This window comes from Bos mutus, chromosome 16 (assembly GCF_027580195.1).
Source record: "Bos mutus isolate GX-2022 chromosome 16, NWIPB_WYAK_1.1, whole genome shotgun sequence".
Taxonomy (NCBI): domain Eukaryota; kingdom Metazoa; phylum Chordata; class Mammalia; order Artiodactyla; family Bovidae; genus Bos; species Bos mutus.
In genome coordinates, this window is record NC_091632.1 from 15,296,134 (window position 1) to 15,308,984 (window position 12,851).

Consider the following 12,851-nt stretch of genomic DNA (forward strand, 5'->3'; position numbering starts at 1 on the left):
TCCAACCAGTCCATCCTAAAGGAAATCAGTCCTGAATATTCACTGGACGGACTGATGCTGAAGCTGAAGCTCCAAAACTCTGGCCACCTGATGCGAAGAACTGACTCATTGGAAAAGACCCTGATGCTGGGAAAGACTGAAGGCAGGAGGAGATGGGGACGACAGAGGATGAGATGGTTGGATGGCATCACTGACTCGATGGACATAAGTTTAAGCAAGCTCTGGGAATTGGTAATGGACAGGGAAGCCTGGCATGCTGCAGTCCATGGGGTCGCAAAGATTCAGACACAACTGAGTGAATGAACTGAACCAAACCAAACCGATAACAAAGTAAGTGTTACTAGGTTAATGTTTATTGTCAAACGCAGTGACTGTGATAATTTTAGCCAACTTCAGCCTGCATTTGCTTCCCCCTCTCAGTTTATCCCATTGGCTTGGGACACTTTGAAAGGGCAGGGGACATGTTAGAAGGTAAATCAGAATTCAACAAGGGTGAGGTATTCAAAGCCATAAGTATAGAAATCCCATACAAATAAATCAAGATCTTAACTGTTTTACAAAGACTTCAAAATTGGTACTTTAGAGAGCCAAAGGCAAATTCCAAAATGTCTCTTAGGAAAATTGTTACACATTTTTCAAGGTAAGAATAGAGTTATTTAAAAATATGCATGATCCACATTTTTAGCAATGTTAGTTCTGTTGCTGGATTTACAAAGTTTATATTCTTTTTATTTCTTTGTGTTTTACAAGATGCACTTAAGTGGAAAACAGAACTGAATTCAAAGGTGTAACAAGTGTACATATCTCTTAAGTTCAATATTATATTTTTATTGGATTTTATTCTGTAAATGATGAAAAACCAATGATGGTTATCACAAGAAGAAAAGATACTATGAGTGCTTTAATAGTCACTTTGGCTGTAATGCAAAGAATGGATAATATAATAGTATTAAAGATGGGAGGGTATTATAGGAGAAGGTAGATGGAGAAGGTGTAATACTCTAGGTTAGGAGACTGCTTAACGGAAGTCCAGATTCCTGGGTCCTGACCCTGGAAATTCTGAGATGGTAGGTTTAGAGCTAGTTCTCATAAACCTAAGTGAGAAAAAGACCTGACTGGGAGTGAGAGCATCAAAGGGAAGATACCCCTGATGCTAAATCCTTTAAAGGAGTATCAGGAACTCCTAAAGTTACAAGCTCATGCTTCATTTTTACCACAAATGAATACTGGCTCACCTGGATCAGGGTCATATTTTAGGTCCAACAGATGTACAACAGGGTGGTACTGCTTCTAAACATAAAATAAAACAGATTTAAATTAACAACTAGGTGACTTACAGAAACATTTTATTTGGCTAATATAAATAAATATTAGTTAGCAGTATCATTCTTTTGCCAAAAAAAACCCAAAACAAAACAAACGTCCAAATTAGATCCTGTAGGGAAGGGAGGAGAAAAGAACAGATCAAATTAAGCCTGATTTATACCTTTTAGAGTACTGCCACCTACTGCATACACTAAGAAGCAGCAACATAAAGAAGCATACAAGCAAATTAAAGGCATAGTGACAGAATCTTAAACTATAAGGTAGTTTTCAAACTATTAACGGACTGTTTTTCAAAAGTTCATTTTAAGACAAGTGGTTAGAACTTGAACTCATATTCACACAGAAATCTGTTTTTAAAAGTGTCAGCATACTAATGCCTACCTGTGATACACTGGGACTGCAGTAGCAGAACTCTAAGAACAGGATCCATAATTCAGGCAAAAAGGAAGTGGAAAATGTCCTTTCTCATGCCCAAAGCAGCAGGAGCCAAAAAAGTTTTTTGTTTGTTTGTTTTAAAGCTGTCTTTAGTATCCTCACCCCATTCATTTTTGCATCAATTTTTAAACTTCCACAGCAACACCCCATCTAGGTCAGCAAACTTTCTTTTATGTAATACTGACTACAGGTTTTTTGATGGAGAGGGTGGGAGCAGGGAGGAAGGGTAGTAATAGGGAGAAAGATACTGGAAAATAAATACATTTTGAATGTTTTTCCTGAGGAAACTTTAAAAGTAGATGAGGGAGATAGGAGTGGGGTATTTCTTGGAGAACTGACATTTCTATGGAAGAAATAAGAAAAATTTTGCTTATAACTATTTTTTCTCATAGAATGATAAGTAAAATATTTTAGATAAAGCACCTGCTTCACTCTCTGAAGCAATTCCTGAAAACTAAGCAACTGGAAAATTTATATGTGAGTATGCTAATTTCAAAAAGTAAGGACAAACCGTTAAGCAAAACTGAAAGCCACATTTATGTCTCACTCCATAGGCAATGCCATTCCAGCAAACCTCCTTCTGCCTCGTCATAATTTTTGGAGCAAAAGAAATTACACACAATTCATAAAGCAAATTTTGGCATTATAAACAGGTAGTCTCAATCTTCATCCCCAAAATACATAGCAAAGACAAGAGTCTCCCAAAATACGTAACTATATACAAATAATGTGCCAAATACAAATCACAAATAGAAGAGGCTTAAAAAATAAATTTCTTTCTCCTTCCTGGACTCAGAATTAAGTTATTGTCAGTCTTCCATCTTCAAATCCTACTTTATTATCAACAGTATTGAAAACCTAGAGTGACTTAGAAAGGGGAAGTTTTATAATAGACAAGCAGTAGTAATTCAGGCATGAAAAACAAAGAAACCGAAATATCATTTATCTCCACTTGATCTTATACTTTAACTTTTTTACTGTAGTAAAACAGACATTACATAAAATTTATTATTTTAAAGGTAAATCATCTTACCAGAATCTCTTGTTGTGCCTTTATGATTTTGATGACATATTCAAGGATCTTTCTGGGATACTGCTTACGTTTTGTGGCTAAATCAACTATGATTTCATCAAACTGGTCTTCAAGGACTTTGATATCAGAATCTATTTCAAGTGAAAAAATAATATAAAAAATTCCTTAAAACACAGTTTATATTCTATATGAAAATGTAACATAAATAAACAAAATTTAGAAAACACAAAATTTAAGGAAAACAAAAATGGCAAGTTAATGGATGCCTCACTTTGGTGACTGATTCATCTATTCATTTAAAAGTCAATTATTTATTGAGCCCCTGTGGGAATCCAAGCCCAAATCAGAGAAATACAAAGATGATTAAAAAAAAAAAAGACAAAATGAGGAAAAACTTACAGGACAAAGGAATTAGAAGAAAAGTTATCAAATAAAGTGTATAAAGCAAATGAACTAATCTCTAATATAAAGCATAGCATACTGACTGGCATTAAGACGAAATCCAACAATCTAATGCCTAAAGAAGACACACAAAAATATATGTGGGCGAAAATCTACAGAATAATTTAAAGCATGCAGTATCTGTGCAAATATAAAAAGAAAAAAATGTAGAGTTTTCTATTATGGCAAAAAACTAAGACAAATTAATAATGTTATGATTATGTTAAATAAATTTTCATGAAGTCATATTAAATAAGAGACTATCTAACAATATTACATGTGTCAGTTCCAACCAATATAGTAATAATATATTCTGAAGAACTACTGATTAGAAATGAAAAGTATAGTTGTACCTGGAAGCCTTATCAGTTTATAATGTCAAGCTTAGTAAATATGAAATTAAAGATAAATACTAGTTTAAAATCTGTATCAAATAACAAATGACGTAAAACTAACCCTGTAATAGAAAATTTTAATGACAAGACAGAAAAATAACTTTAAAAAAAAAGAGAGAGAAATACAAAGATGAATATAACACAACCCCTGTTCTCTAAAAGCACATGGTTCACTGGAAGAAACTACGGATAACTGCAAAACAACTTCACAAAAGCAGTGGAGGTGTGAACAAAATGCTAGCAGGACAAAGGACAACCTGAACAGTACTATGCCTTGGGAATCTGAGACTTTAAAGAGAAAGTAACATTTGAATTGGATCTTGAAATACTGATATAAGTGTAAATAAATTGCATTAAAAAAAGGTAGGGAAAAATAATATGGAGAAGCACATGAAGCAGAGAAAACAGCATCAGCAAGATCAAGAGTCTTTAGGAAAAAGTTCTAAATGGCTGCAGGATAAAGTATAAGGAAAGAAGGATGATAATATAATGAAAGAACCACACTGAAAGCATTTAACATTTGATTTTAGTATTTCTTTGATTTGGCTAAAGCTATCTTATCAGCTGCTTTCCTGTGTTTTAAAATACAGTAGACCCTTGAACAATGTGGGAGTTATGGGCACCAACCCTTCACACCATCAAAAATCCAAACATAACTTTATAGTTTCCACATCTGTGTATTCAACCAACTACAAATCATGTAGTACTGTAGTATATATATGGTGAAAAAAAATTCCTATATAAGTGGATCCTTGTAGTTCAAATCTATGTTGTTCAAAAGTCAACTGTACTGATTCTCAAACTCCTAGAGAATGAATAATCACCTGGAGAACTTGTCAGAACTAAAAAACAGCTATACTGAGGTAAAACTGTCATACAGTGAACTGCACATATTTAAAATACACAATTTGGTAAGTTCTGACATGTGTATACCCTTGAAACCACCACCACAGTCAAGATAATGAATATAATCCTCACCCTAAAAGTTTCCTTATGTTCCCCTGTAATGTCCCCCTCCAGCTCCTTCCAAACTGCTCTCTATCCCAGGCAACCACTCACCAAATTTTCATCACTATATTCTAGTTTTCATTTCCTAGAATTTTATATAAGTGAAGTCATATAGTACACATTCTTTTGTAAGAAGGGGAGAAATTTTGATTCTCAACAGAGGTCTCTGGAATGAGGCCCAGAAATTAAGCACCTCAGATGAAATGAATGCAGGGAACACATTAACCTTATTTTGAAAATTATTTTCTATTTTTACTTATTTATTTGGCTGTATTGGATGGCATGGGGGCTCTCCAGTTGTGGCTTAGTTACCCCAGGGCATGTGGGATCTAAGTTTCTGACCAGGGAAGGAACCCTGGTCCCCTGCATTGCAAGCCGCATTCTTATCACTGGACCACCAGGGAAGTCCCTGGAAATTATTTTTTTAAAGTAGCAAACATTAAATAGTCAAAAATACTAAAAAGCTATGTCCTCGGCTTAACTGATTTTGCATCCTGTGTGTTCTGCTATGTCAAAGTCTATGGCAGAAATAGATCTATTTATCTTACTGAGTAGAGAGCTTCATTATGGAGACGTCTGAAACATGTTAAATACATACTGGGGAACATTTTGAGACACTGCTGACATACATCAGCATAAACGTACATATCATGTAAAGATTAATGAGGTCACGTATGACCTTTCATTCATCAAAAAAATATTCACTAAGTCCAACTAAATTACTTCTTCTGAGAGCATTATGAGATATAGTCATTATTACTTTGAATATTCATTTAAATGAGCAGCCTTCCCTATATTTTAATTCATTATTTTAAAAGTTCAATCACTAGCCTGAAAGGAATATTGTTACTATTTCACAATCAGCTATCAAAAACAAGTCTCCCAGGTAAATCTTCTGTGTAGAGAAAATGGTTTCTTAGCGCCACCTAATGATAAAGCTAAAAACTGAAATGTATAAATTTAGTTCAGTGTCCAACTCTTTGTGACCCCATGGACCGCAGCACGTCAGGCCTCCCTGTCCATCACCAACTCCCAGAGTTTACTCAGACTCACGTCCATCGAGTCGGTGATGCCATCCAACTATCTCATCCTCTGTCATCCCCTTCTCCTCCTGCCTTCAGTCTTTCTCAGCACATCAAGTTCTTTCCCAAAGAGTCAGTTCTTTGCATCAGGTGGCCAAAGTATTGAGTTTCAGCTTCACCATCAGTCCTTCCAATGAATATTCAAGACTGATTTCCTTTAGGATGGACTGGTTGGATCTCCTTGCAGTCCAAGGGACTCTTGAGTCTTCTCCAACACCACAGTTCAAAAGCATCAATTCTTCAGCACTCAGCTTTCTTTATAGTCCACCTCTCACATCCATACATGACTACTGGAAAAACCATAGCCTTGACTAGACAGACCTTTGTGGGCAAAGTAATGTCTCTGCTTTTTAATATTCTGTCTAGGTTGGTCATAACTTTTCTTCCAAGGAGCAAGTGTCTTTTAATTTCATGGCTGCAGTCACCATCTGCAGTGATTTTGGAGCCCCCAAAAATAAAGTCTGACACTGTTTCCATTGTTTCCCCATCTATTTGCCATAAAGTGATGGGATCGGATGCCGTGATCTTAGTTTTCTGAATATTGAGTTTTAACCAACTTTTTCACTCTCCTCTTTCACTTTCATCAAGAGGCTCTTTAGTTCTTCTTCACTTTCTGCCATAAGGGTGGTGTCACCTGCATATCTGAGGTTATTGATATTTCTCCTGGCAATCTTGATTCCAGCTTGTGCTTCTTCCAGCCCAGCATTTCTTATGATGTACTCTGCATGTAAGTTAAATATGCAGGGTGACAATATACAGCCTTGACATACTCCTTTCCTGATTTGGAACCAGACTGTTGCTGTCCAGTTCTAACTGTTGCTTCCTGACCTGCATACAGGTTTCTCAAGAGTCAGGTCAGGTGGTCTGGTATTCCCATCTCTTGAAGAATTTTTCAGTTTGTTGTGATCCCCAGAGTCAAAGGCTTTGGTATAGTCAACAAAGCAGAAATAGATGTTTTTTCTGGAACTCTCTTGCTTTTTCGATGATCCAACAGATGTTGGCAATTTGATCTCTGGTTCCTCTGTGTTTCTGAATCCAGCTTGAACATCTGGAAGTTCATGGTTCATGTACTGCTGAAGCCTGGTTTGGAGAATTTTGAGCATTACTTTGCTAGTGTGTGAGATGCATGCAATTGTGCAGTAGTTTGAGCATTCTTTGGCACTGCCTTTCTTTGGGATTGGAATGAAAACTGATCTTTTCCAGTGCTGTGGCCACTGCTGAGTTTTCCAAATTTGCTGACATAAATTTAAGCAGGGAAGAATCTGTCATTACTCTGGCATCCCCATTGGCTCAGGGGTAAGGAATTCACCTCAATGCAGGAGACGTGGGTTCAATCCCTGGGTCAGGAAGATCCCCTGGAGAAGGAAATGGCAACCCACTCCAGTATTCTTGCCTGGGAAATCCCATGGACAGAGGAACCTGGCAGGCTACAGTCTATGCTGCTGCTGCTGCTGCTAAGTCACTTCAGTCGTGTCCGACTCTGTGCGACCCCATAGACGGCAGCCCACTAGGCTCCTCTGTCCCTGGGATTCTCCAGGCGAGAACACTGGAGCAGGTTGCCATTTCCTTCTCCAATGCATGAAAGTGAAAAGTGAAAGTAAAGTTGCTCAGTCGTGCCCAACTCTTAGCAACCCTATGGACTGCAGCCTACCAGGCTCCTCCATCCATGGGATTTTCCAGGCAATAGTACTGGAGTGGGGTGCCACTGCCTTCTCCGGCTACAGTTTATAGGGTCATAAAAAGTTGGATACGACTTAGCGACTAAACAAATACGTACTGGGTTGGCCAAAAGGTTTGTTTGTTTTTTCCCGTAACTAGCTCTAGTAGTGCTTAATTGTCTTAAATTTCATTAACAATTTTGTTAAGAGTGTACTGTGACAGCTGTCATATCAGGGTGTATTTTAAAAAAAAGCTTATCAATTGGTGAATTTTTGAGTAGCCATTTTAATATTGATCATATTAGAAGAAAGCAACATTTTCAGCATATTATGCTTTATTATTTCAAGAAACATAAAAATACACCTGAAACACAAAAGAAAATTTTGTGCAGTGTATAGAGAAGATGCTGTGACCAACTGAACATGTCAAAAGTAGTTTGTGAAGTTTCATGCTGGAGTTTTCTAAAGGGACAATGCTCCATGGGTAGGTAGACCAACTGAAGTTATGAGCGATCAAATTGAGACATTAATCGAGAACAGTCAACATTACACCATGCAGAAGATAGTCAACATACTCAAAATATCCAAATCTAGCACTGAAAATCATTTGCACAGCCTGGTTATGTTCATCACTTGATGTTTAGGTTTCGCATAAGTTAAGCGAAAAAAACCTTCTTGAGCATATTTCCATATGTGATTCTCTAATGAAACATAATGAAAAATGTCCTGTTTTAAAGCAAATGTGACAGGAGATGAAAAGTGGATATTGTACAATAGTGTGGAACAGAAGAGATTATGAGGCAAGTGAAATGAACCACCACAAATCACACCAAAGGTTGGTCTTCATCCAAAGGTTATGTTGTATATATAGTGGGACTCAAAGGGAGTCCTCTATTATGAGCTCCTTCCAGAAAACCAAGCAATTCATTCCAACAAGTGCTGCTTCCAAGCAATAGGTGAAAAGTGTCTGGAATCAGTCAACAGAAAACACATCATCTTCCATCAAGATAACCCAAGACCACATGCTTCTTTGATGACCCGACAAAAACCATTACAGCCTGGCTGGGAAGTCCTGATTTCATTCACTATATTCACCAGACACTGCACCTTCAAGTGCCCATTTCAGTCTTTACAAAATTCTCTTAATGGAAAAAATTTCTGTTTCCTGGAAGACTGTAAAAGGAACCTGAACAGTTCTTTGCTTAAAAAGATAAAAAGTTTTGGGAAGATGGAATTATGAAGTTGCCTGAAAAATGGCAGAAGGTAGTGGAACAAAACAATGAATATGTTGTTCAGTGAAGTTCTTGATGAAAATGAAAGACTGTCTTATTTTTTACTTAAAAAACCAAAGGAACCTTTGGCCAACCATATACTATGTGCCAAGCCAAGTACTGAAAATATAGTGATGAGAAAAATATATATATTCCCTGCTCTCAAGGAACTTACTTTTTAATTCTTTTTTAAAAAATATATTTATTTATTTGGCTACACCAGGGCACAGCTGCAGCATGTGTGATCTTTGATCTTCATTCGGGCACGGGGGATAGCCCTCTCAGAGTAGAGGGGCAAGGAGAAAGTTGGTCTCACTTGTATATTCATTCTTTCATTTGTTCACTCATATGCACAATAATCTCAGTGAACAAAACACAAAAGCCTCTGCCCTTGTGAAACTTACTAATTGATTCTATGTATTAGATCAAATACAAACCCTATTAATTCTATCTTCTGAACATCTCTCGAACCCATCTTTCTTTTCTCTTTCTTAGGGTGGTCTTCACCGTCTTTGGCTGTGTTACTGCAATAACTTCCTAAGGTCTGAGAGGTTCTCCCTTGAATTTCTCCCTTCTCCAATCTGTCCCGGACACAGTCAGCAGTTAGATTCTAAAACACACACTTTTTCTTGTTACAGTAGTGCACCCTTATCTGTGGTTTCACTTTCTGCAGTTTCAGTTACCCATGGTCAACCACAGTCTGAAAATATTAAATGAAAAATTTCAGAAATAAACAATTCCTAAGTATTAAATTGTGTGCCATTCTGAGTAGCATGATGAAATCTCAGGCTGTCCTGCTCCATCCCACCCAAGACATGAACCATCCCTTTGTCCAGTTTATCCTGCCCATCAGTCATTTGGCAGCCACCCTGATTATCAGATCCACTGTTGCAGTATCTCTGTGTCTGTGTTCAACCAACCCTATTTTACTTAATAATGGCCCCAAAGCACAAGAGTTGTGATGCTGGCAATTTAAACAGGGCAAAGAAGGGCTTCCCTGGTGGCTCAGTGGTAAAGAATCTGCCGGCCAATGCAGGTGACACAGATTTGATCCCTTGTCTGGGAAGATCCCACATGCTGCGGAGCAACTAAGCCCACAGCTAATTGAGCCTGTGCTCTAGAGCCCACGAGCCGCAGCTACTGAAGCCTGAGCCCTGAGCCCATGCTCTGCAACAAGGGAAGCCACCTCAAGGAGAAGCCCACACACCACAACTAGAGAGCAGCCCCTGCTCGCCACATCCATTAACAGAGAAAAACCCGTGGAGCATCAGAGACCCAACACAGCCAAAAACGATAAATGAATTTTTAAAAAAATAAAATACAGCAAAGAGAAGCTGTAAGGTGCTTCCATTAAGTGAAAAGGCAGAAGTCTGCAACTTAATAAGGAAAAATATTGTAGGCTGAGATTGCTAAGATCTACGATAAGAATAAATCTTCTATCCATGAAATTGTGAAGAAGAAAAAAGAAATTTGTGTTAGCTTTGTTGTCATTCCTCAAACTGCAAAGGTTACAGCCACAGTGCATGGTAAGTCTTTAGTTCAGACAGAAAAGGCATTAAATTTATACAGTAAGATATTCTGAGAGTGAGGGAAAGAGACCACATTCACATAACTTTCATTACAGAATATTATTATAATCGTTCTATTTTATTATTAGTTATTGTTGTTAATCTCATTAAGCTTAATTTCTAAACTAAACTTTATCATAATTATATATAGGATGGATAAACAACAAAGGCCTACTAGCACTGGGAACTGTACTCAATATTCTGTGACAAACTATAATGGAAAAGAATATAATACATGTATATTATTGAGTCACTTTGCTGTACAGAAGAAGAGCAACATTGTAAACCATACTTCAATACAATTTTTTTTTAAATAGTATACACAGGGTTTGGTACTATCTGAGATTTTAGGCATCAACTGGACAATCTGGATACATCCCCTTAAGGTAAGAGGGGACTATGGGGAGGTGGTTTAGGGGCATTACATATACTGTGCACTTTACTTACATTATTATTACATCAGTTCCACCTCAGATCATCAGAGGTTGGGGACCCCTGATCTACAGGATAAAGTACATATTCCTCAGCATACTCTACTGGGCTTTATGGGATTTGGTCCCAACTTGGCCTCATCTATCTCAATTCACTTCTGACATTTTCCAAACATATCACTCCTTTGTGCCTTTAGGGCTTCCCTGATAGCTCAGCTGCAATGCAGACTCCACCTGCAGTGCAGGAGACCCCAGTTTGATTCCTGAGTTGGGAAGATCCGCTGGAGAAGGGACAGGCTACCCACTCCAGTATTCTGGCCTGGAGAATTCCAAGGACTGTATAGTCCATGGGGTGGCAAAGAGTTGGGCATGATTGAGCGACTTTCACTTTGTGCCTTGGACATGCTTTTTTCTTTGCTTCAAACGTCCTTCCAACCTCCTTTCTGTCTATACTTTTATTTATTAAATGCATTTAATAGCAACCTACTCTGTTATGTCTTCTCCCACTTTCTGAGGAGTAATGCGTTTTTGTCTATTTCCTTCCTTTAATGATGAGTTCCTAAATGCTAAGAGTCATATCTTTTCATTTATTTCCTGGAACTTGGTATGGTGTCTGACATTTATTAAGTGCCCATGAAAGAAGGTAAAACTGCAGTATTCTCAACTATTTCCCCTCAGAGTTATAAGGGGGGGAAAGGGACAGAGAACATCCAGGTTTCAGCCATCCACTCATGCTGTCAACCTGTCAGAAAATACCCATGTTGATCTATAAACTGATGAATCATACACTAAAGGCAGTCTGGACCGAACAACATAGCAGTTCCAAACTGACTTCACAGAACAACAGTCACATAAACACCCAGTAAAGGCTGTCTAGTTTGAAAATACTCCTAGGTGATTCTGATATGCTGCCTTTCCCCACTAATTGGCAATCACTCTGATAACAGTTGAAAAATCTGATGTTGTTTTTTCCATTTTAACATGTAAACCACAAAGTGAACTCTGGGTGTCTTTGAAGAGGTAATTATAATGATGCCAAGGAGTAGAGAGTAAAGTCTTCTGAGCAAAGAATTATCTTAATGCTGAGAAGAAAAATATAGCCATAGAGAATTACTTGACAGGGCTTGGAATAAGCTCAAAGGTTTAAGTGGTTAATCTTAACAGCTAGCAGAGACATCAGTCTACACTGGTCAGATCGCTGCACTATCACTGTGGCAACCAATAAGGTCGCCTGACAGTCCTCCTGTCAGGACAGCCCTTTTCCTGGACATTGCTGGAGAATTCAGTCTCTCTTCCCACGCTGATCATTCTTTTTCTACTACATTTTTTTCCTTCCTACACTGACCATTTTCTATTAAAACTTGAATTTCTTTAAATATGTCACCTTTATTAGGTAGGGTGCAATCTAGTCTGCCTGGACCAGCAAAATATTCTGTCTTTTTAAGGAGGTTTCTGCAAATATTAAACTCATTCTTTATATGGTACTTACACAGTCTAACTTCACATTTCTAAGAGTATTTCACTATCTACTCAAAGGATCAATTATAAAAATATAATTTGATTTATAAAGTATTAAGCATAGGAATATGCTTAATTCTCTGGGCCTGCTTCTTCATCTCACGATAGTTCTCTGGTATTGTATTTTCCAATAAGCTACTGACAAGGGTACTTTTGAAGACTGATCAGATGAAAGTCTTGTGGGAATGCCAGATAGCATATATAAAGGATCATGGTAACCACTATGTTTTTTGCCTCAGTGTATGACCTTAATAGTATTCTAGATTAATTTTCTCTTTTCTTCCAGTAAAGGAACTCTGCCAGTAAAGAGGTGACATTGAAAACAGGTAGGAATTCCCTGGTAGTCCAATGGTTAGGACTTCAAGCTTCCACTACAGGGGGCATGGGCTTGATCCCTGGTTGGGGAACTAAGATCCTAGAAGGAATCTTCCATGTGACATGGCAGGAAATAAAATGGAATGGCTACAAAAATAACTCAGAAATGAATGACAGAGGGACAAAGTGAAGTCACATACCCATAAAGCAATCGTCTGAAGCTTCCTGCCATGCTTGCCCATTAATGCTGACATTCTCTTGCACAGCCGATTCGAAAGTCTGCAATAAAGTCACAAAAATCAAGTCACTGAAAATAACTTTAAATACTGAATTCAAACATTTGGACAATTCAGATTTGTGATAGAGAATA

General features: G+C 37.7%; 1 protein-coding gene across 2 annotated transcripts in view; it reads right to left on the bottom strand.

Annotated features, from left to right (window-relative positions):
- The window catches only part of NSL1 (NSL1 component of MIS12 kinetochore complex), a 34,331-nt gene that overhangs the window by 15,140 nt on the left and 6,340 nt on the right, over positions 1-12,851 (bottom strand). For both annotated transcript variants that reach the window (XM_005888551.2, XM_070384749.1), the window contains exons 2-4: positions 12,682-12,760; positions 2,795-2,925; positions 1,236-1,290 (exon numbers count right to left, since the gene is read on the bottom strand). In XM_005888551.2, the coding sequence (XP_005888613.1) occupies positions 1,236-1,290; positions 2,795-2,925; positions 12,682-12,760 (265 nt within the window). The remainder of the gene's footprint in view (positions 1-1,235; positions 1,291-2,794; positions 2,926-12,681; positions 12,761-12,851) is intronic.